Consider the following 25,887-nt stretch of genomic DNA (forward strand, 5'->3'; position numbering starts at 1 on the left):
GCGTAAACAGGCAGTTTGTACTAATAGCTGGCAGTAAAAGAGGCGCAGTTACTGCCAGTCTTGCTTCTCGTAAGCAACGACTATAAGTACAAAGTGTGTGTTTACGCACTGCTTGCAGGTTTTCAAAAGACATAAATAAAAGGCATTGCCATTTACAATGCCAATAGCTCAAACTCTCGCAAAGGCGAGATCTATTGCATTGCAAATGCTTGTTTTGGGTAAGCACAGAATGTGGACGCGACCCCGCGGCTCGAACCTTGGTTTCCAGCACCAAAGTCGGCAGTCTAACAGTGAGACCACATCCTCTCCCCTTGATGCGCTTAAGACTAGGGTCATTTAATGCATCGGTTACTGTAGTATTGTAACGTACTTTCAAAACCTGCAGATACCTAGAAACCATTTTATGCTCATTGTAGTGGATAAGCTGGTCCTTGCCATCCAGTGCTAGTGCCAAGCATGCCACAGATTGTCTCGTGCAATGAGAGACCATTGTAGGCCGTGCCGTCACCTTTCCAGATTCTGAAATGTGCCAGCCCAGAGGCCAGACCCATACCACGTTAGTCCTCACATTGTTAGCGAAAATATTTAGCCACAAAAAGTTTCCAGTACTTCAGTGCTGTTCTAGCAAACACTAATGCATCTTTTGAACAGTGAATGTCTGTTCTGTACAATAGTTTCTCACAACCGCCCACACCAACCACAAACTGACGAGCCTCAGATCACAATGACGACATAGAATGGAGCATTGTATATAAAAATGTTTTAAAAATCTCGTTTCAAACTTGAGGCCTTTCTAATATGCCTGCTGTCCAAGGTCTCCCTCTCATTCTTCTCGCTGTTGTTTGATTCACTATTTAGCACTTTTTTGGGCGTTTGCTAAAGTATTGGCAGAATTCCAAAATCGGAAGGTTCATTGGCAACTGCCTGGCACAGGCACTCTACCTAATCATAAACAAACATTAGCAAAGCCATTAGGTATGGCACTGGTTTCCATATTTTTGGCTTTGTCAATGCAGGTTTTATTTTGTCACTGTCATTGTATAACTTTTTTGCTGCAGTTGCTGTTGGGTCCTCGATATTAAAAAGCAATAGTGAAAAGTCAAGATATTTCTTTTGTTGTAAAAAACACACATTGCCATACTTGTCCCTGTACTGAAGGGAACTACTTTGTTTGCTCCTTACAAGAGAGCAGAATGCCATCACCCACAGTGAATGAGCCAGTGGTTGAAGTGACCCATTGCCCCATTCTGTATGCTGTATTGGGCATAAGATCTATCTATCTATCTATCTATCTATCTATCTATCTATCTATCTATCTATCTATCTATCTATCTATCTATCTATCTATCTATCTATCTATCTATCTATCTATCTATCTATCTATCTATCTATCTATCTATCTATCTATCTATCTATCTATCTATCTATCTAGTTATCACAGACCTAAAAAAGCCTTCAGAATGTGTAATGATGTAAAAAGGTTTCATAGTAGATGTTACCGAAATGTGTATTTATAAATAGAGGGTAAATCAGGAGCAGATCCTCAGTGATTGCAAAGGAGCGTCGCTCCGCAAAAAAATGCGCCAGAGCAGCTAAAAAGTTAAATGGTGATATAGTTTATTTATGACCATTTTATTTTTCAACTACCCACCCTGAACCGAGTGTCAGGGTTGGGTGGGGCATTCGCTACTGAGTGGTAGCAGGGAGCTGTGCACTTATTTTTAAAGTGCACATGTCCCTTTGGCTGGCCGTCTTGCAACGTCAGCCAGACATGCGCATTTTAAACTTCTTTAACCTAGCTATCTTAGACAGCTGGGTTAGAGGAATCAAGGGCCTCCTGCACTCGTAAGAGCGCTGAGAAAAGCTGCTCCCTCCAGTCTTCTCTCATGCTGTTTTATCAGCACGAGAGCAGCGCCAGGATTGGGTAGTGCAGTTTCCTGGGCCCAGAGCTTTGAGGAGTTAAGACACTGAGTGAGAAAGGTAAGTGGCATTTTTTAAATTATTTTAATATCACCCGTATTTTGCCCGCCCACCAGTCTAATTACATGCCAGTCGCCACTAGGGTACATCTTGTTGGTCAAAGAGTGTGGATATAATGGGAGGTTTTGGAATAAGCTGTGTCGTCAGTCTAAGTGGTTGGACAGGTTTTGTGGTGCCTGAGGCTTGTGGGTAGTGGGTTAGAAGCCTAACTGAATATTCTATAATGCATATTGAGTATTCTGGTCCTTTGTTTGTCTAGCTGGGTACAATGAGGTACTGAATTTCCTAAAGTAAACCTGCCCTTGGTGGTCGACCACTCCATCCTTTTAGTTTTTAAAAACGCTCAAACCAATGAGAACCTTTTAACATCTATGTGCAACCTCAATTTAAGTTGTTGCCAAAGACAAGCCTTTTACCATTCATTAGCGAATCGGTGAGGCTCGAACTGTTGTTGCTTTTAAGACTCTATGTGAATTTATTGTGGGCTCTTGTGAGGAATTGGGGAGAATAGACTTAAATTGATTTATTTACTGAAATTTTCGCGTATTTGCACATTACCTTGCTGCTTGCACTAAAATTACAGAAGGAGCTGTGTTCAAGGCTCCGGGGGGACACATAAACGGGCTTTTCTTCGCTGTCGAGCAGTCTAGTTGTGACGCCAACCACGCCCACCACTCCTTTTAAGGGACGGATGACGCGGCTGCGCAGCTAGACAAGCCTTTTACAGTTCATTAGCGGATCGGTGAGGCTCAGCGGCTAATTGCTACAAACTGTTTTTGCTTTTAAAGACTCTATGTGAATTTATTTTACTTGTGGTCTTTTGTGAGGAATTGGGGAGAATTTACTTAATTTGTTTTATTTACTGACATTTTTGCGTATTTGCACATTACCCTGCTGCCTGCACTAAAATTCCAGAAGGAGCTGTGTTCAATGCTCCGGGGGGAAACATAAACTGGCTTTTCTTCGCTGGCGAACAGTCTAGTTGCGACGCCAACCACGCCCACCACTCCTTTTAAGGGGGGGATGACGCGGCCACGCAGCAGATGCGCAGTGCGGGCGCGCCGCTGGCGCACCGCTGGCGTGCCTAAGGCAAGCCCGTCTGCGCCCGTCCGCTCCCAGCTGTGACCAGCCGTGACCAGGGGCCAGGACCGCTGATCCATTGCCCAAAGGTAAGCTTTCTTACACATGTGACCAGCTACTTGCTTACAGATACAGCCCACAATCCCTTTGCGTCCACCCAATGGCGCCCACAAATATTGTTAACAAATGCCCCCAGTGCCCGTTTGAATTTATCCCTTCCTCGACTATTACTAACTCAAGCCTGTTGCTGACATCGGCTTTTAATATGGCTTTCCTGAACTGTCGCTCTCTACCCAAGCACACCACTGAACTATACTTACTGCTGGATGAGCTAGATCTTGACGTTCTGCTGTTCACCGAAACTTGGCTCACTGACACTTCTGATCTGGTGGTAGTACAAGCTCTTCCTGCAGGCTATCTTATTCAAAGACTAGACCAGGAACTCATTAGGGGTGGGGGTCTAGCCATCATTTATAAAGAAAAAGTCAACTGCCGCATGTCTGTTAATAATATTGCTGTCTGTGAAAACTGTTTATTTTCCCTTGGCTTCTCCCCCACGTGTACCTTTACTGGTGTCCTTATCTATCGTCCCCCAGGACACATTGCTCATTTTATTAGAGACCTCCCGGATAATATTGCTAGATTGGCCAGCTCGTTCTCCAATTTTTCCGTTTTAGGAGATTTTAATCTCCATTTTGATAAAGAATCTGCTACGGATGCTGAAGCCGTTATTGACAGCATAGGTGCGTTAGCTTTGAAACTTAAAATCTCTAGCCCCACTCACCAGAAAGGTCACCTTCTTGACCCACTCTTCTCTAATAGTAATAATTTGACAGTAGGAAAGCAGATCCCCCTACCATGGTCTGATGAATTTTGTATTCCTTTTACCTCGACACATCAGGATGGTGTGCAACCACGGGGTAAGACAAAAAGGTGGAACAGAAACAGGTCCAAATTGGACATTAACGGGTGGGCTTCGATCTTGGAAAAATCTAGACCTATTCTAGGTAAGAACCCTGAACTAGCCAATAACAAAGTGACTAAATGTCGTTAGACTCACTAATCCCGAAAAAACTGATGACCAACAAAAAAGATAGTCACCGTTCAGAATGGTACAGCTCCAAACTTAGGGAGCAGAAACAAATTTGTAAGCTCTTGGAAAGAAGGTGGAGAAAGGACTTCTCGGTATTCGAGAAATCACAGTATAGAAAAGCCATCAATATCTATAAGGCTGAAATCAGGCTGGCACAAGCAGAATATTATGGAAAAAGGATCTTCTCTGCCTCCAATTCTCCTCGGGAAATTATTAAAATTGCAAAACACCTTCTTAAGCCACCCGAGCCTCCTCTTCCTTCAGACTACCCCTTAGGGAGGTGTAATAAGTTGGCGCATTTCTTTTTTTTAAAAATCGATGATATCTATTCTACCTCCCCTCCTACATCAGGACTGATAGATACTTCCTTTCCAGATAGCTCTGTCAAATTTCCTGTCCCATGCATTGAGACCATTCCCCCCATGGACCTGGAATCCTTGAAAACGTATTCTTATCAGTTGAAATCTGGCTCTCCCAGTGATGCGATAACTCCGGTTTTCATAAACCAGGTTTTTGGTTCTATTAGCTCAGTTATTCTTGACCTCATTAACCTTTCACTTTCCATGGGGATTGTCCCATCTCTATGGAAACGGGCTATGGTCAGAGCCCTCTTAAAGAGACCTACCCTGGATCCAGAAATCTTTGCTAACTATCGGCCAATTTCAATGATGCCAGGGTTTGCAAAAATTTGCGAAATATATGTTAATTTGATTCTCTTCGCCTTTTGGAGGAGAACGATCGCTTGCACCCCTCTCAAACTGGTTTCCGGCCACAGCAGAGCACTGAAATGGCCTTGCTAGTAGTGGTTGAGGAATCAAGGAAAATTTTAGATGTCGGTGGGTCCGCAGCTATTGTACTACTCGATCTTAGCGCGGCCTTAGACATAGTCAATCACCAACTCTTGACTGAAAGACTTAGGGAGATGGGGTTTCAGGAACCCTACTTAAATGGCTGGAGTAATTCCTTAGAGATAGGTATTTTCAAGTCCTTGAAGACAACTTTATCTCGGAATGAACGCCAGTGCGCTGTGGGGTTCCTCAGGGATCCTCCCTGAGCCCCACACTTTACAATGTGTATATGCGACCCTTGGCAGAAGTGGTCATGCCTTTTGGGGTCAAGATCGTTTCATACGCAGATGATACACAGTTAATTGTGTATTGCCTGGCAAATTGTCTAGAGAAAGTGTCGGCTTGGATGGATACCTCCTTTTTAAAATTAAATGCTGCCAAAACTGAATTGATGTTTTTGGGAAAACCCACTAACATCAACCCTTGTGTTTTCTGGCCTAAATGTCTAGGAACTATGCCCACACCCAAAAAACATATAAAAAGCCTTGGGGTATGGTTTGATCACAAACTAGAGTTTAGATAGCAGGCACGTAAGGTAGCTGCTACCTGCTTTGGGATCCTTAAAATGATTAGGAAAATCCTACCCTTGCTCCCTTTTACTGCAGGAAAATTGCTGGTGCAGGCCTTGATCCTGTCACGGCTCAATTACGCCAATGTGCTCTATCTAGGTTCCTCGTGCGCTACCATTAAAAAGCTTCAAATGGTGCAGAATTATGCTGCACGCCTCCTCATGCAGGCCCCTTATCGGGCATCGGCAAAACCCTTGCTTATCTCTCTGCACTGGCTGCCAGTGGCAGAGAGAATTCAGTTCAAGGCCCTGTGCATTGCTCACAAGGTATTGTTCTCTATGGCACCTCCGATTCTCAGAACTATCATCAACCCCTACCTCCCAAATAGCACACTACGCTCGGGAATGAAACATCTTGCAACAGTCCCAAGAGTTAATCGAGCACGGAGTGGTGGTAGGATGTTTTCCATTATATAATCGAAAAGTTGGAATCAACTTCCAGATTATGTTCGGCTTGAGACTACTCACCTTTTCTTTCGTAAATCTCTGAAGACTCTGCTGTTCCCCTGATGTTCCTTCTGTAATTGGTCTTTGTCGTTAGCGCTGGGAGGCCTTTGGTAGCCATGCGCTTTATAAGTACTCATTCATTCATTCAAGTCCGGTTGAGTTGAATGAATGAATGAATTAATTAATTAATGAACAAATGAAATGTAACTTATAAAGTGTAGCTGCAGCTTCATGAGAAGCATCCTGGTGCTGAAGAAACATAAGAGTAGGAACAGAATCTTCAGTTCCTGAAACAAAATCAGGTCTTCAAATGAGCCTTAAACTTGCTTTTACTGGGAGTAGTACGGAGGCGCACAGGTAAAGATTTCCAAATACTTGTTGCAAGAAAGAAGAGAAAAATATTTCCAGATTTTGCTTTCTGTACTTCAGGAATGCAAAGCAAGTAGTGCTTTGAAGGACGTAATGCCCTTACAGTGGGGTATTTTATTAACCTGTTATACAGCGGGCTATTCTTGTGGAAAGCTCTATAGCTAATCAAAAGCATTTTGAATTGAATTCTAGACTTGATTGGAAGCCAATGCAATTGGTTGAAACCGAGTGCCTTTTTGAAATGTTTAGCTCAAGCCGGGCAGCTGCATTCTGAACACGCAGAAGCTGTGTAAGCAGTTCTTGAGACACTCCTAGATAGAGGACATTGGCATAATCTGATCTGGAATAAATCAAGGCATGAAAAATCCCTTTCCAAGTGGTCAGAGGGAGGTATTTTAACATCTGTTTCAAAGATTTTAAGAGACCAGAATAGTAAACTCATAACAGGAGATTTATTGGTGATATCATGGTATGCATTTCTTCTTCGAAAATTAATAAACTTTACACACTTAAGTAATATTTAGAAAACATGGGCAAAGGACTAAGACTAAAATCAGAAGAAAAATGCATAAAGAAATTAGGTGCACATTTTTCGGTCTCGCCTGACCCAGCGCATGCGGTGGTCTGGCGAGACATTTAGTAGGTGGGTTTCGAAAGTGCTACCCACATTTTTGTGCTGGCTACAAGCGTCAGTGCACGATGGCGTGCACGCGCACAGCTGCTCCCCGCATTCCCCCCTCCCTTCTCACCCAGCCATCTGCCTTTCCTACGCGCGCATACCTAGCGTGCGTCATCGCGATCACTTTCGCTTTTGTGATCGCGATCGCGATGAGAGCACTGCCACCCAATAAATGGAGGAAAACAAACCCTGTTACACTGCCCACGCGATTCACACTCTCTCTCGGATTCGTCTTGTGTTATTCGTATCTGGGCTGCCAGGACACCAGAAAGGCTTCCTTTCACATGCAAATGAGCTACATGGGAAACACTAATTCCGGCGCTTGCTTTCATCCAGACCCAGTTCACACTGAAGTCACGTGACCCGGCTGATCAATAGCCACACGCCTTTCAGCGGGATTCCCAACATGCTGCGGGACTGATTGCATTAGGGTAACCCAAGTCTAAGTGTAGCTTTCTCTTCGATAATGCACCGAGGGTCCAGAAAATTTGCAGGTGAAGAATACCCGTAATTCATTTGTCACAGAGCAATTTACCCCCATTTCCGTTTCCCCTAAGTGCAACCGAGTACTTTTAAGATGAATAACAGACCGTTGTTTGTTATCTGATCTGGGGAGTCAGATGGGATTGAATTTTTTTTTATTACAGCAGATGAAACCTCTTAAAATTTCACCGGTATTGTCATTTCACATCAAACTAACCCTGCATGCTTGAAGACCCCTGCAAAACTGAAGAATGCAATTTATTTCGAAGTACTAATATGAAGCAAGCGCGCTACCTAGTGTCGACCAACTTCAAGTTTATTATGATCGTAAAAATTCCATCTGTCTTTTTACTGCATATACTGTTCTGCGTTATTTATTAGGCATGGCCTCGAGGCCGTTTTAGCTGTGTCGTCATTCTACTGTAATAAAAAAAATCATGCATACAAAAATAAATCTTTACTCTGGGCCAGTCCTCTTTACCATTTGGTGTGTTCGACTGTCATTCACATTTTGCTTTTGACCGTAGAGGCACGGGCAATTAATGTATAAACCCATTCCAGCCTCTCCTGTAACATAAGCGATGGCAATTTCGTAATCACCTTTACATCTGGCTCAAAACAAGAACACGTTATTCCTAGGGTTGGTGAGACAACAGTGTACTTTGCCATTGCTTTTCATGCTGCATTCTTTCATAGGGTTGTACGACGGTACAACGCAGGGAAATACATGGCATTCCTTTATAATGTCAACTCCTATGGACACGCTTCCGTGTAGAATAAAAGTTCATCAAATGTAGGTAAGTAGAGGGAAGCAAGTAATGTCTCTTAACGTCTTTTCTTTGTCTTTATTCAAGAAAACAACACAAATTCCAGCCAACACCTGTTTTGTCGTTAGGGAATTAACCCTCGACTTCTTCAGGGCTGTAACATTTTATATAAGGAATTCAACACCTAACTGCCTGTTATAATTCCAACCCGGCTGGTCATTAATCATTCCAGTATCACTAATCCAAATAATTCTGTGCCGTAAATCTAGAGGAGTAACAACTTTAAAGTAATAACATCCGACGTGTATTCTTTAACAACCACACACACAACCACACACACAACCACGCACACACACAACCACACACACAACCACACAACCGCACACACACAACCACACACACATACACTACCACACACATAGACAACCACACACACACTCAACCACACACACAACCACACACACACACACAACATATACACACACACATAACAACACATACACACCAACACACACACACACAACATATACACACACTCACACACACAACAACACATACACACACAACCACACACACACGACCACACACACACACAACCAATCACAACCAACCACACAACCACACACACAACCACACACACACACAACCACTCACAACCACACACACACACAACCACACACACATAAACACACACAACCACACACACACACACAACCACACACACACTCAACCACACACACACACTCAACTCTCACATGCACACAACACATACACACAACCACACACACAACCACACACAATCCCACACACAACCCCACACACAACCCCGCACACAACCACACACAACCACACACACAACCACACACAATCCCACACACAACCCCACACACAACCCCACACACAACCCCACAAAACCCCACACACACCCACACACAAGCACACACACAGGCACACACACAACCACACACACAACCACACACACACAACCACAACCACACACACAAACACACCCACAACCACACCCACAATCACACACACAACCACACACAAAACCACACACACAACCACACCCACAACCACACACAACCACACACACAACCACAACCACACACACAACCACAACCACACACACAAAGGGAGGAGACAACTGCAGCAGGACCTTCGGCTCAATCATGACAGCAGAACCACCGGAAAAGGAACCCCTCGGTACAACCTGGGCAGCAAGAAGTTGTCACTGGAGACATCGTGATCCTATGAACAATAGTGTCATCAGTGATCTAATCCAAACTGTAAACTGTGACAAATAACATCCCTATATATTGCAGCACCACAAAAACAGCAACAAGCATTGGCATAGCCAATAGGTCTCGCCTTTGGGACCTTATAAGTGTTTTGCCATGCAACAGTTGTTGTTGCACCAAGGATATTGTGCTGCATAACTAAATACTTATAAGGTCCCAAAAGCGAGACCTATTGGCTATGCCAATGCTTGTTTCTTGTTGATGACCATAATTACATTATCTCTGGTTGGCACAATATTCTATTGAGTAAGAACGGAGCAGTCTATTATACAGTGGATTGTTTTCTGTGTCAATGTTGGTGTTTAGTAGTTTGTTCTCTGCGCCTTGGATTGCTGTAATTTAGTACGAATATTTTAACCCTGAAATTCCGAGCACCTTCAAAACAGAAATCGCTATTTCCTCTTTACTTGACAGGTATAAAGACAAGACTCAAACTATTTTTTTGTAAAATAATTTCATATCTATTTTCAATCTGGAAGCATTCACAATTTAAAACAATTTTTTAACAATTTGAAGTAACTAGACACACCCACTCACGAAGACACTATACCGCAGTGTACGTCATTAAAAGTCACTAAGGGCCATATGTAGGTAAAATGTGTTTTGCGATTCTCAAATTGCTATTTTTAGGGAATCGCAATTAGAGAATCGCAAAACGCAATGTAGGTAGGAATAGCAAAATATTTTGCAAATCCCACATATTTCTTATTTGCGAATCACAAATTGAGATTTGCAAATAAGGAATACCTTGCCATTCATTCCTATGGGCTAGAATGCCCATAGGAATGAATGGGAAGACATTCTCAATTTGCGATTCTCAATTAGAGAATCACAAGTTGAGAATGCAATTTCAAGGTTGCAAGGGTGTCAATAGGACACCCTTTTGCACCCCTGAAATGCACATGTGTGCACATGTGACGCACATACATGCGCTAAGGGCATGTATATGCGCCACATGGCACTTTGAAAAATGCAAAAAAGTGCATTTTTCTAAGAAATCGCAAATTACCACCAACCTGAAGTTGGTGGTAATTTGCGATTCCTTAAGCCAAATCGCACAACTTGGGTGCTTCCTACATTGCATTTAAGGAATCGCAATTTGGGGTTCCTTAAATGCATTTGCAAAATAAGGAATCGCAAATTTTGCGATTCCTTATTTTGCGTGTGGGTTGTTGTTTGCTACATAGCACATTGACCAAATTGCGATTGCAAATGCTGAAATTCTGCGAATTTCAGCATTTGCGATCGCAATTTGGCTTCCTACATATGGCCCCAGATGAGTTAATCATCAATCCCATAACAAAACATTATGAGAATGAACAGGGATGCTCAAAAAAGTATGTGTATTAAAATGTTAAGAGGCCAGTACATTGCTTTTTGAGAATTATAGGGCACGTCTCCAAGACATGCGAAGTGGGTCTGCAAACACCAAGGCACCTTTATAACTATCTGTACCTTAATATGATTGTGTGAGTCCTCTGTGGAAGGCAGTACATCGTATTTTAGTAACATTTAGGTTCTGAAGCGCTATGTCGATGGGGGGCGGCATGGCATTTATAGGATGCTTACAATATAATTGTTTACAACGAATGGGGTTTGGACATAAACACGTTCAGTGTAATGGCAACTAAAACAGTAAAAAAAGCACAAGTAACGTGCGATGCAAAAGACAGGTCCCCCAAGGTCATGTACACCCCTCTGTCTTCGCCTCCCAGCTATTTTCAAACGGTTTCATCAAAGGATCGAAACACGAGCAGGATGTGTAGGGGCGTCACTCCTCCCCGAGCGACAGAGGGACACAGCGCTCTCTTTGATTAAAAACTGCCAAACTTGAGCTGGGAGGAATGTTCTGTCTGGCTACCTACTCAGCAGGTCTTTTATTTAGACAACAGGATTGACTAAATGCTTGCCATTCTTGCCTTGCCTAGAACTGGACCATTTGGTTTATATTCAGTGCAAAAACTCCACTGTCGGTCTCTGAAGCAAAACTCGTGCGACCTCTCTCGTTTGTAATCTGTCGAGCACCTTGTAGAAAAGAATGTTTGTTGAGCAAAGAGCAAGCATAGTATTTGACACCACCTAGTGGTATGTCTGCGATTACCGCACCATTAAGGAACAGGTCAGGCCTGTTTCTTTTGTTTTCTTATTATTTAAATGTATTTTGTAACGAAGCGCCAGGGCACAAAAGTGCAGGCCTAGGGTAAAGGGCCCTGACTGCCGCCCCTGAATCCAGCTGAAAGGAGGCGAGTGCTAGAACTTTAGGGGCAAACAAGACGCCAGGCTCCTGCACGGCCAGACCAATTTTAAACGAACATATTGAACATTCCCAATTACGATCGATTTAAACACATCTCAGCTCCCCAGTAGCGTGTCATTTTAAACATACACACAGCCTAGTGCGGTAAAGTTTCAAAGGCCTCCGACCACAACCAGCTGTGTCATACATATTTAAACACCACCCCCACTGCCCTGGTGGAGGGCGTGCACTTTTAAACTCCAGCCCCACTGCCCTGGTGGCTGCAATTTTAAACACCACTCCACTGCCCTGGTGGAGGGCGTGCACTTTTAAACACCAGCCCCACTGCCCTGGTGGCTGCAATTTTAAACACCACCCCACTGCCCTGGTGTCGTGCAATTTTAAACACCACCCCACTGCCCTGGTGGCGTGCAATTTTAAATACCTCACGACTTTCGCACAATTCCAAACGAACACGCACCTCCAAGCATTGTGCAGTGTTACAATCACAGAAGTAAAGTTAACTTTTACGAAGGGATACAGACACAGAAAGCAAACACTAACATACACACATATATGTCTTCCTTCCCTATGTCAAGTTGTTCTTGTGGGTTGTACAGTTATGGACTTAGTCAATCACAGAGAAAGCTTCTGAAAACCCCAATAGTTGAGTGTGATCAGCTATAAGTACATTCTCCTTATTGGATAGATGTAAAACCTGCAACTCCATATCAATCTGCTACTGAAACTAAAGTTATCAGAGCGGTTGTTGCCACTAAAAAATGAAGAAGGAAGAGGCCACAACATCACGCTGGTCATTGCCAATGCCATTTGCTGCCTGCGGACTCCTGTTGTAAGCTCAGTATTTGACTCATGCTTCTGCTGTGCATTTTACCTCGAGCCCTGTCATTCTCCCAATTCACTTGCTTGTATGAAGAGTTTTCGAGCATTACTTTTCTTCTGGAATAGGAATAGTTTTCAAGGATTCCTTCTGTTTTTTGGGTTATGCATGTTGGGCTTATAAAGACCCACAGTTTGGTGAATTAGTGCACAACCAAGACTCATGCACGTCAACTTCTTACAGCTTCATCAGTGTATTACAGTCACACACACGGTTGCTACTACTGCGATTCATTTGACATGTTTTATGTTTGCTGTTAAGCTGCTGTTTTGTTTTTAATTTGCTTGTACTGTTATGTATGATAAAAATGATAACTTATGACATGCCACTTAGGTAGTCTGAGAGTGCGAGCTCCTGGAAGTGAAAGAAATCTCTGGAACCATAGATAATGAAAAGCTATAGTGCATGCATTTGTTTACAGGAAAAAAGAAGAAACTGTCCGTTTTGACCCGAGTGAAAGCACTTTGGAGTAAGAGGGAGTTGTCATTTTTTTCCTTGAGTGAAAGGAGTGAAGCACAGTTTTTTTTATAGAGGGCCACCTTGGATGTATTTCCTTGTCTTCTGATCTTTGGCCTTTAACCGAAGAAGGTGTGGGAGGATGCAGGCGGACTATTGTAGGATGCTTGGTTGCTTGGTTGCTGGTGATGTGAATGATGCGGCCTTGATTTCTAGAGTTGTTTGTTAGCCACTGTAGGTTGACCAGAGCTGGTTGGTGCTGCGGCTCGAAACTCAAGATCGTTAAGGTTGTTTGTTTGCCGCTAGTCCTAACTTTCAAATAAGCCATTTTAGAAGCTGGCATGGAAATTATGAATCAGATCATAGAAAATAATATGACAAAGTGGGAATGGCAGCTGCAAGAATGTCATGGCTGTAGAAAACGTTTGATTGCATACTAAATATGTAGAACTATATCTGCATACATATTTACGCCATGTCGTCGTCAGTCAGCATTTATTTTCATTGTCCAATTTTGTCCTTCTAGTTTCTTCCAATGAGATGACGCACCATCAGCCGCAGGATGAGTTTGAGAGCAGTTTGGAGAGTGCCAAAGCCTGGATGAAGGCCATCCAGGATAGACTGCGGCTAAATGACAACACCCAGGGGCCCAGGTCGGCGCTGGAAGCCAGACTGAGGGAGACTGAGGTGAGAAATATGGAATGAGGCCTGTTTGAAGGCGACTACTCTGAAATCCTCATGTCTCTTGTTAGGTTATGTTGATTTGTACAGCGCACTAATAACCTGAGAGAGGATCCAGACGCTGGAGCAGATGTGTAGGTTTGTGGTCCTCAAGGTGCTTATACAAAGAGCCAGGGCTTCCGCTTCTTGCAGGACTCAAGAAGTGAGGAGGAGGCTCTGATGTGTTGAGGGAGGTCATTCCATGTCTCTTCCCATAGGATTTTTACGTCTCCATTTCCCTACTCTGTTCTCAGCCTCTTTTTTACATTTCCTAACTGTTCTGTTCAAACCCAGCCATCTTCCTCATCACTGTCCTTACACACAGAGGGTGAGGCATCACATAGCACATGGGCATATAGCTGTCCCTTTCCTTTTCTTTTCTTTACCTTGTCTCTTTTTTTAGCAGCCCCACTGGATTCAAAAGGCCACTTGTAATGAGAGCCTTTGGCTGCTACATTATTAGGACTGCAATTACCCTGCTGCCCTAGTTTGATCTGTTTTGCAAACATCTGTTTTTTCTGTAGGTTCTGAATTATGAATGTGTAGAGTCAATGGCAGCAACAAGATTCTAGTAGAGTACAGGTGTAAAAACTAAGTTTATGAAAGCGCGCAAGTTGTTCACTATGAAACCAGCAGACCACTGATCTAATCCCATCTTCTCCACTGACCAAATTAACTTAAGCCCAATTTCTAAGAAGTGGTGCAATCTTAGCATCATAGACTTGTGCCTTCATCTTGAGTGGATTTATGCTTTTAGATGATTTCCTAAAATTTCCAGAAATGCTAATGGAAACCTATGAAGATTTCAGGCTTCCTCCTCGTTGTCCCAAGCCTCTGCCTGGGAACTGTTCACAGGGTGACATTTTGTAGGTTTAGCTATAGGGAAAATCAGATTTTTCCAGTTTTTTTTCTCCACATGGAAAACAATTTGGCATGTGGAGAAATCATTTTCTATACTCCCTTACGAAATTGAGACACTTTCCTACAACAGCTTTTTTTGAAGTGACTCCTGTGCTGCAATTCAATTGCCATACGTACAACTGCAGACAATCTGCCTCCTTAGTGGATGTTCCACATGTATAAGGCCCATCTGTACCTATAGATGTCCACAGATCCTGATCTTCAAACCAGGATAGTTCATGCGCATTATCAGATGGCACTTTTTTAAGCTAAAGCATAGGATTGCAAGACGTTTTGTGACCTGGTGTCCTTAAACTTCCTGTGACTCTGCTCCCTCATGTGCAAACATTGAGAGTAGTTTGATGTAGGATAATTTGGTGGTGTTTATACAAATTTGGCCATGTTTTAATTATCAGACTCTTCTGATGCGATTGAGAAGATGGCTTTACTATCTTTCACCTGGAGGGGTGCTCTAATAGTTAAACTAATCTCATTCGATAATGTCTAAATCCAATAACTCAAAAGTTAAAGATTGATCATATTCAAATCGGTCTCTCACCATTCCCAGGTAGATAATACAGAAAGTGACTCAATGTGAGCTTTGCCTGTTTTATTGCATTAGTTTGCTAAGTGGGTCTGCCACATGTCCTTCCTTGGGAATGGTCCCACACCCATCGCTACATACTACACAAGCACTGGCAATGCCATAAGCTTAGTTGTTGGCCACTGGCCTTTTGGCTTTCTCAGGATTTGTTTTCTGTGTCATGGTTTCTGCAAAACGCTGTTGGGAAAGCTGTCGGACTCTCTTGAATCTAAAAAAATAAAAAAATGGGTAGAGCAAAATGTTTTTAGCCCTAAAAAGCACACATTGCTGTAGAATTCCTGGCACGTAAGGAAGCTTTGTTGTGCATCTGTGTGCTCCTTGTGAAAGAGAAGAATGCCGTCACTCACAGTGTAGTTTGTCATCTGTGCCGTGCCGTATGCTGTAGTGGGTAGAATATAAAAGTGAACGACAACAACAGGCCAATGGATTAAGAGTGAGGATTACGAGTAGAGATGGGTCCAGATGCACTACTTGCACCTCCTGGTCTCCTTGTTCGTAGGTTTGACATGACCACAGAACTGTCTGCATGGCGTATTCATACCAGTTCTTTAAAATATTCATAGAATGGTCTCTGACACCACTCAGAGGAGCACCGCTATCTCACCTCATGCTATGTGCTGTTGCCGCATCTTTCCTCCTTCGGGGAGTGCTTGCACTGGAATGCAGGAGGGGATATTTTACACTTGTTTGCACATCCAATTCGTCAACTCCTGCATGTGTTCTGCACAGAAAACATTAATTTTTGCTACTTCATTCCCAGCATTGTCAAAGACATAAGGGCACACTTTATTGCGATAAACAGCATTTCTGCGTGTAATACGTGCTCACAGCAGTTGTGAAAGTTAGTGCTCACATACGTTGGTATGTTAAAGCCAGTCCTAAAAGCCAGACCTAAGGCCTTTTCAAGTGGTTTTCTTTTAAAGTGTTGCGGCACACTTTCTAATCTGACACACAGAAACCTTTCAAGAGCCCATTGCACTAAACAAGTGTGACTTTGTCACCCCATATTAAGTAACTAATAAGACATGAACCTTCCCTTTGCAATGTACATGCAAAACCACACCCCAATCCTAACCAGTGTGCACATCCATCATGAGAGTCCTACTACTCTTGAATAATGAGAGATTGCATTTAAGGTAACTCATTGTAATGAACCTTTTCATGTGCCTCTTTCATCTTGTTTATGCCACAGAGAATTTGTGAAATGGAGCCTGAAGGCCGGCTTAAGATGGATTTGGTGCTAATGAAAGCCGAGGCTCTTCTTCAGGACAGCAGTGAGGATGAGAAGCATGAGATACAGACCAAGCTGAAAGATATTAAGTCCATGTTCGAAGACACCACAACTTACATGACGCACTGCCATAGGTAAGTACCATCTAAGTTAGGGAGGCCCTCAAATTGATAGAGCTAATGAAAGAGTGGTCCAGTTAATTTTTTAACTGTTTACAAATAGTCAGGAGAACACGAGTGCACCCTTCTAGAGTCACCTCGAGCGAAAACAGAAACTTCAAAAGCCTTTCAGCGAGAGTGGAAAGTAAAAGGTCTCAGTAAATCAGTAACTGAAATGTTTCCCTCTCTGAAATAGAAATATGATTACACGAGTCTTGATGAAACCTCGTGTTATAAACAACACAGCTATAATAATGACACCAAAATTGATTTTTCCCTTTTTGGTTTTAATAATGTCTTGTTTTTTTTATATTGTATTGTATTGTATTGTAATTTGTAAAGCGCGGTTGCTGCCCATATATAGCACACCATTCTACACACTGCCATTTCGAAGTGCAGTAAATAACAAATGTTACTGTTACCCAGTCTTATAGCACTCAATTTACTGACCATGGAAAGATTGAAGGTTGAGACATCTTCGTGATGTTCAAACTAATTATCAGCACAACACAGGGGTCCATATGTATCAAGGGTTTTACTGTTTGCGAACGGTAAAAAGCCTTTTGGGATGTATCAACCTAAAAGGCATTCGCAAAATAGGGAATCACAATTTGCGATTCCCTAAATGTAATGCAAGAAGCATTCACAGAATCACAACTTCAAGTTGGTGGTAATTTGCAAATCCTTAGAAAAATGCACAAAAGTGCATTTTTCTAAGTGCCATGTGGCGCATACATGTGCCTACTTACCTTTTTCGGGGGTGCATCAGGGGTGCCTTATGTCCCCCTGGCGCCCTTGCAATTATATACGCAATTTGCGATGACCTATTTGGTAATCGCAAATTACGAATGCCTTCCCATTCTTGCCTATGGGCCAAGATGCCTTCCCATTCATTCCTATGGGCTCTAGTCCCATAGGAATGAATGGGAAGGCATTCCCTAATAGTGAATCAAAATTTGCGATTCTCTAATAGGGAATCTTAAGGATTGGCAAAAAAGTTTTGCAAATCCTACATACATTGTCTTTTGCGAATCTAAAATAGCAAATCAGTAAAATTAGCTATTTAAGAATCACAAAAACAATTCTTGATATATCTGGCCCAGGGTGTTTCTGTAGCAAGTATCAACTCTGTGCACCACCTGCCACAGACAAATGTCCAATGCTGTGGTACACATTTTATTGAGGTCAGAAGAAGAAAATGCTGAGCTATACTTGCTATTGTTGAAACCTGTGTCTCGTGTGATAGAAAAAATCTTAGCAACAGAAGCTCAACTCGCTTAGCTGTCTCATCAACTGTACTAAAAAGAGAGCTGACAATCTATTAAGTTATTAAAATTACCTGGTGGGGTTACACAGAAGCAAGCCTACTTCTGTTATCAGGGAACTAGTCAAGCAAGTTATTTTCACTGTGTTTTACAGCATTGGAGACTGTTAATTTACATATTCAAATCTGTAAATGTCAGAATATTAAGTGGCACTGCATTGCACCACTTCACAACAGTCTTCTACACCACCTAACAATGTAATCAATCTCCTGCATATCTCATTATATATGTCATGATACAATGTGCAGTATTTGTGGGGTAGTTTGTAATTTCATCAAAATTTTACAAACACATGTTGTTAGTATTACATGTAGGTGTTTTAATAGATCTGTCTTAACATACAGAGTTTGTGATTACTGAGATACAAAATAAATAACAACTGCTATAACCTTGATGCTCTAACGTTAAGGAGTTAATCTCGATTCAGAAACAACCACAATTTCGAGTTTAACTAAATAATGTTATGAAAAATTAACTCTGCAGTTTCAACAGTTTCACCCTGTTGCTTGCCGACGTAGCCCTTAGCCTGTTTCCTTTCTGTTGTCATAGACTTTACTAGCCATTGGACTTTTCATTACAATGCCTATTTCAACGGTGTGTAAACTAAATCAGGTGGTTTGCAAAGTAGGCAACGAAACATTTCCGCTGTCTACTATGTTCATTTATTGTTGCTTATGTAGCCATGAGAGTAGTGGCTTTATCTACAAAAAACTCACCAAATTAACAAACCTATTGTTGTAAACAATCATATGTTTATTACTTTCTTATATAGAACCCTCCCAATTTTTATATGTTCATATTTAAGTGACTTGGGCCCCACCTATGATTATTATTACATATTCTTAATTAGTTACTACATATCCTTCAATGCTCATAAACTATCCATTCCCCTTACAGCCGCATCGAGTGGGTGTGGCTCCACTGGAGCGAGTATTTGAAAGCCCGCGATGAGTTCACTCTGTGGATCCACAACATGAGACTCACCCTGGAACCTGACATAGAGCTGCAGCTAGGCTTGAAGGAGAAGCAATGGCAGTTCAGCCATGCCCAGGTCCTGCTTAAAGATGTCCATAACCAGGCCACGTTATTAGACCGGCTCCTGGAAGAGGCGGCCTCCCTGTACAATCGGATTGGAGATCCGAGCGTAGACGAGGAGGTACAGAACCTGATGAAAAGGGATTATGAAGGAATCAAGAAAAAAGCACAGGTGAGAAGCAGAAGCAAGCATCAACATATCTATCATACTTGTGTATCATAATTGATCAAATAGGTGCAGGGAAATATAAATAATAAGTCACTGGTTCTGTGGGCTTAAGAGCTTGCAATGTGATGTGGATGTAAAAGTATTATTTTGGATATGTTGATTGTGTACTTTCAGTTATAGTGGATTTTATCATTCGAAATAAAATGAATTTGACAGATTGATGGGTTTAAAAGTATAATTTAGGATGTGTGGCAGAGTTTGAGTTGCGTTTGATCCGAGCACACACAAACAGGCTGGCATGGAGCATGTGTTTACAAACCCATTCTATAATAAAGAAGCCCCATTTAAAATGTCTGACTGCAGCCAACACCTCTGGAACTCAGACACAGGATGAGCAAAGCTAATAATACACAATTTGTCTGTTAACGTTATGCTTGTTTTCCTTACCTCTTGTTTTATGGATGCTGTCCTCTCTCTAGGTGCTATGACGAGTAGACCGCATCATCTCTCTTTTGATATCCTGTAAAACGGCATTAATACTACAAAGCGTTTCATCGACTCTTGTCTCACCATTGTAAATTAACAGCATAGAATTAAACCAAAGTGAGTTTCCTTCAGTGACATACCAAATTGTCTTGACAGCTCTGTTTTAATTATATGGCTTGGAATCGGAAAATTGTACTCCGGATTACCAGATTGAACTATTCCTGGCATATTCTTTTTATTTCCCTTTCAGCACCCTCTATCAAATACAGGGAGAAAAACACACCAAACTCGTTTTATTTTTTTCACCAGGTATGAAGAAATCACAGTACAATTAAAATATTTTGAAAAGATCAAGATTTTTTAAAAGCAGCAGAAAGTACCAACAGTCTTCTACTCAAAGCAGGACCCTTCATTAAAAGAGATCAGAGAAGACAGGGAGCATTAAAGGTTAATTGGACTAAATGGTTCCCTCTCACCATCAGACCCATGCTAAGCACAACATTTCTGGTCTTTGTTGAGGTCCTGGTTCATTTGCCTGACCTCGCCAGACATTACAGAAATCAAAACGTCCACCTACATCCAGGAAAAAGCCCTGAAGGCACAAAGCAAAACCAAGCACCCATGCTGATCTGTCATTGACCTACCACCCTAGAAAGCCTGTGCTTCACTTCCAATCTTCCATCCCTTTTAAACATCTCACTGTAGTTTATCATGAAACAAATCCAAGGCCACTCAGTGGAAAATCTGTGTTGGAACATTTACCAGTCGTGATTCTAGCTACAGTGCAGAACGAAATAGGTTTGCATTTTTTTCAGGAAAAAAACAAACATGCAGAGGAGTGTCTTTGTGATGGTCTAATCAAGCTATACCTATTGTCAGTGTTTGGTCAAATGAGTCACATGTTGTCTCCGAGGGCAGGCCACATTTATGGAAATTACAGGAGAAGGCACAGCAAATCAAGTGTCGAGTTCCGAGCTGTCAAAAGTAAATTTTCCAGATGGATGCTCAAAGACTTTGTCAAAAATCCTTTTCAATACATAGTTCAGATCACTGGGCTAATCATTAAATGCTACAGCCTTTGGTTTCGAATGTAGGTGGACAACGTGTAAGTTCAGATTTGGCAAAAACGTCCTATAAAATATAAATGGCTGCTTCTCCTGGATGAATTTAGTGGCTTATGATTAGAGAACCATCTATGGATAATTAAAGAAAACTTATACTTTCAGTCTGACTGTTGCACTTCTAAGGCATATTTTAATAAACAATGGATAGAATTGAGGAATTACCCTTTTTGATATGTATTGGGTGTGTTGACCTGTGTGCATGTTCTAGGTGTGTTTTCTGTTAAAAAGAATGAATATGCTCCTCATTTTTACTTGACCTAATGAACAGCATGAGGAAAAGGTGAGCAAAGGGAGTAATAAACTTTATTTGCACTTAAACAAAAAATATAAACTTCTACGTTTTGAAAATTACTTCTTTTTGAATTCTGCACGGAATCTCCTGATTTTTTTAGGGCAGACTTTTGACAAATCTTTAGCTGTCGCACCAGGCTGTTTTTTTAAAATGTATATATTGAATACATGCAGAGAGAGGCATTTGGTCAGTGGGCTTCATCCATTGGTCTGTTAAATTGTCATTCACATTTTGCTACCACCCACTTGTAGCATGTTGACTGTGGCAATGGGTCAACCTACTTTCCCAATAGCTCCCTTCACTATGAGTCACTGCACAAAGCCGGTACACATTATTCACATCTGCCTATAATAGTTCATTTCCCTTGGTTGACAAAGGGGATTCAATGTGTGCTTTATTTGTTTTATTTTTGTTATTAACTTTAAATATCAGTTAATTAGTTTGCTTACACCTTGGTGCCCAGTTTGATGGGGATTTATTTTCCGTCTCCTTCTTAAAGTTTCTAAAATACAATGTTTAATTGACATTGTTAAAATCGTAGCTGCCTGCCATATGAGTCCTTGGTTTAGTGGTCTAAAACAAATGGCACAACTGAAAGGATTGTTATTTAAAAAACATCACTACTAAGGCGTCCACCACAGTGAATAATTTTTTAATCTTAAGATTTTTATTGTGATCATATGGCAGCCTCGTTTAGGGGGCTGCTTTTTTATTTTGTGGAATATGCTTGCAGTAACAATATTATCAGTCGCACTAATGAAGGCTAGATCTATTGGCTTTGCCAATGCTTGTTTGTCATCCTAATGATGTGGGGAATGGAGCAGATGTAAGCAGGCGAGGGTCACACGTTTCACAAATATTTTTTAAAGTGCTGTCTTGAGCTCTACAGAAAGAATAATACGTGTAAGTAAGTATTAACCGAGCTAACCTCTCATCTTGAAGTCTCTGTGAGGGCATGAACTTCAATGGGACCAAATACTTCATCTAATACCCCAAATACCTACAAAGACTCATTTTGATTAGCCTCCTAAAATAGTTTATGTTTATTAAGTTTAAAAAGACCATTTTCTAAAACATCCAATCTCACCGATTTGGAACATTAATATGTTGAGACGTGTGCAGCAATGGATGTTGAGTTTATTTTTTTATTTAAGACCAGAAATTGGCTCTGGAGACATATCCCTGCCACATGTTGCTTCTACTTTTCAGGTCCAAGGAAGAAATACTAGGTCCACAACTCACCACACTTGCTTCCCAAAAGTCAAAAATAAACTCATGTCGAACTACTCGTATGTTTTGTGCCACATTTTGACTTTTTTAGGAGAATCGGAATGAAAGCCTACAGTAATCAAGCAAATGTAAAACTCTTGTTGATTTCAGTGAGTACTCAAAGTATAAAATAAATGTACCCAAAAATATTTTGCACCAGGTGAAATAAGATCCATCTGTATATCAGGCTCAAATGTATACTTGCACATTTAAACATTTTTGCACGTAGAAAATGTTTCTTTATGCCGAACACCTTTCCCAACTTCCTGATTAAATTTGTAATTGTTTTTCAAAATCGTGTAACTGTTCAAGTTGGTGCTATGATATTGCAAACAGGCGAACACAATCATAGATCCTTGTGGCGAGTGTACAGGGTAGCTGAGGCCTGCACCTAAGGAATATGCGCAGCCCATAATATGCTGTACTGCCGCTCTATTTTGGACCACTACATGCCTCGTATAAATGTTGCTTATGTTGATCACATTATACGTTTCCACTCAATACACCTTGCTTTGGTGTATTTGCTTACTGGACATTTAGTTGTAATTATCAATGTCTTTGTGACTTTCATGATTAGTTTTTTTTTTTTTTTTTTTTTAAACAAACTTTATTGGCGTCCACAAAATTACAACTTCCGTCATCATCAATACACTGCATAACAGGGTAATATCAACAGATGCTCCAAAGAGGCCTCAATCTAGTAAACCGCAAGACAGGTCCCAGCCACAATGCGTGGGTGCAACCCCGTGGGGCAACCAGTATCTTCAGTATGTGCAATCGATGCCTCAGTGAATTCGCTATCCCCAAACCAGTTTGAAAAACAGTTCCCCCCTCCCACCTCCCAACCGCGTCCCCTAACCCAACCGCCCCCCCCTCCCCCTCCCAATCCCTCCCCCCCCTCTGCCGGGTCACTGCAACGCAAGGTTCGCTTTCCTACGCATTCACTCGGGGTCTGCGACGATCTCCCTCTCTCGACCTGGGGTCTCTCCCACCCCGATGGGCATGTCAGCCGTACTGGATATAGTGATCTGGGAGGCTTGTCCCGCTATTTCCTGCATCATCACCCCCCATGCTAGTAGCACCTCAGGCAGCTTAGGGTCTCTCCTGGTGCTCCGCATGTGCCCCTCCTCGGCTAGGGCTCATTCCCGTAAATCTGATCTCCACTTCGCCAATATAGGTCCCTGCTGTGTCAACCAGTGGATAGCTATACGCCTTTTGGCTATCACTAGCCCCAGGACCAGAAACCGCCTGCTTATCTTGCGTTTCGGGTCTCGCGGAATCAGGCCCAGCAGACACACACGAGGATCCGATGCAATCTCCCAACCGGTTATCGGGGTCAGCTCTGCAATAACCGCCCCCCAGTACGTCTGGATCGTTGGGCACGTCCATACCATATGTAGAAAATCTGCTGGGGCACCCCGACATCTTGGACAGTGGGGGTCTCTGGAGCCATCAATGGCATGCAACCGTCTAGGGGATAAATATGTCATGTGTATTATGTTGTACTGGATTTGCTTAAAGCGATTGCTCACTGCCACCTTCCGCACCCCTTCATGGATTCGCACCCAGTCCCGCGGTGTAAGATCCCGCGGGCACACCTGCTGCCATTTGTCTTCTATTTTGAGGGGGCCGGTTTTTCTGTCGTCCCGCAACGCCTTATAGAGGTGAGTAACAAAGTGTCCCCCTCCCGCCATGGCTATCATGGTGACCAAAGTCCGGGTGTGCCCCGGAGCCTCTGGAAACGTAGGCCACAATTGCCGTGCTGTTGCCGCTATTTTTGCATACTGCAGAAACTGCCCTGCTCCCAGCGCAAAGGCGGTCATTTCCTCCTGATACGTAATAAATGTATCATCCGGGTACAGGTCGGCCAACATCAGGCAGCCCCCTGACTTCCACGCCTCCGTGGACATTACGCGGTCAATCTGTGCAAAGGGTGGCATCTGCCAGATATCCGCCTCCGGGGCAAAGGGTCTATCTGGAATCACTTTACATATCACTCAATTCCAAATTGCAGCCCCAAGCTGCACCAGGGGTGGGTCCAGCCCCCCAGCCCGCCACAGCAAAGCCCCGAGCTGTCGGTCCCCGTATGTGCCCGCCAGCAGGGACCTCTCCCACGAGGGATCTGCGTCCAACCAGGCTATGGCATGTTGCAATTGCGATGCAAAATAGTAGAGTTCCAGATCCGGAATCTCCAAACCTCCCCTACCCCAGCTACGTTTCAGGACCTCCAAGCTGACCCTGCATCGTTTCCCATTCCATAGCAGCTGGACCAGGAGCGAGTCGAGTTCCCGAAAAACCCGGTGTGGGATCTCGAAAAAGGACCCTTGCATGGTATAGAGGCACCGGGGCAGGACCACCATCTTTATGAGTGCGATCTTTCCCATCAGGGAAAGATGAAGGGTGTTCCAAAAGGTAATACTACCCTGCAACCCCCGGACGATCCTCCCCATATTACGCTGATAGAACCCTTCTGCGGACCTATCCAGCCAAATCCCTAAGTAGCGGATCGTGTCCTCCACCCAAGGGAGTTCCAGATCTGGTCTCTGGTCCGCCTCCCAATCGATCTGAGCTTCAATCGAGTAGAGCTGTGATTTTGCTCTGTTAATAGAGTCCGGAGGCGTCAGCGAAGTCGGCCAGCGCTGCCAACAATATCGGCAGTGATTGGGTCGGTCGACTTAGGTATATCAACGCATCGTCGGCGTACGATGACACCACATGCTCCGAGTTCCCGACCCGTATGCCCCGTCCCTCGAGTATCCTGCGCAAATGGCACGCCAACGGCTCCATTGCCAGGGCAAACAGCAATGGGGAAAGCGGGCAGCCCTGCCGCGTTCCCCTCTGTATGGTAAATGCCTCCGACACGTATCGACCCGTGCGGAACCGTGCTAACGGCCGAGCATACAATAACTTGATCCAGTTGACGAATCCTGCCCCCAAACCCATCCGGAGCAGAACCTGCCAGAGATAAATCCATCCGATTGAGTCGAACGCCTGTTCGATATCGAGGAACACTAAAGTGTTCTGCTGAGCTCGGCCCTCCACGGATTGCATAATATGCGCCAGGCGTCGGATATTCCTCAAAGCATTTCTACCCGGTATAAAACCGGACTGATCCTCATGGATCAGTCGCCGAAGATATGGGAGGAGCCTGGACGCCAACACCTGACTGATGATTTTAAGATCCACATTCAGCATGGAAATGGGCCTGTAAGAGCCGGGGAGGAGGGGATCCTTCCCCGGTTTGGGGATCATTACAATCAGTGCTTCCCTCATGGAGTCCGGGAGCACCCCTCGTGTCCCGGCCTCCAACGTGGTTTCCAGCAATTTGGGGACCATCAATCCACTGAACTCTTTATAAAGCTCCGC

General features: G+C 43.0%; 1 protein-coding gene across 2 annotated transcripts in view; it reads left to right on the plus strand.

The window, feature by feature from the left end:
- The window catches only part of SYNE3 (spectrin repeat containing nuclear envelope family member 3), a 357,026-nt gene that overhangs the window by 201,987 nt on the left and 129,152 nt on the right, over positions 1–25,887 (plus strand). For both annotated transcript variants that reach the window (XM_085626453.1, XM_085626454.1), the window contains 3 exons: positions 13,735–13,895; positions 16,625–16,797; positions 19,044–19,353. In XM_085626453.1, the coding sequence (XP_085482579.1) occupies positions 13,735–13,895; positions 16,625–16,797; positions 19,044–19,353 (644 nt within the window). The remainder of the gene's footprint in view (positions 1–13,734; positions 13,896–16,624; positions 16,798–19,043; positions 19,354–25,887) is intronic.

Source organism: Triturus cristatus, chromosome 9 (assembly GCF_964204655.1).
Source record: "Triturus cristatus chromosome 9, aTriCri1.1, whole genome shotgun sequence".
In the NCBI taxonomy this organism is placed as follows: Eukaryota; Metazoa; Chordata; class Amphibia; order Caudata; family Salamandridae; genus Triturus; species Triturus cristatus.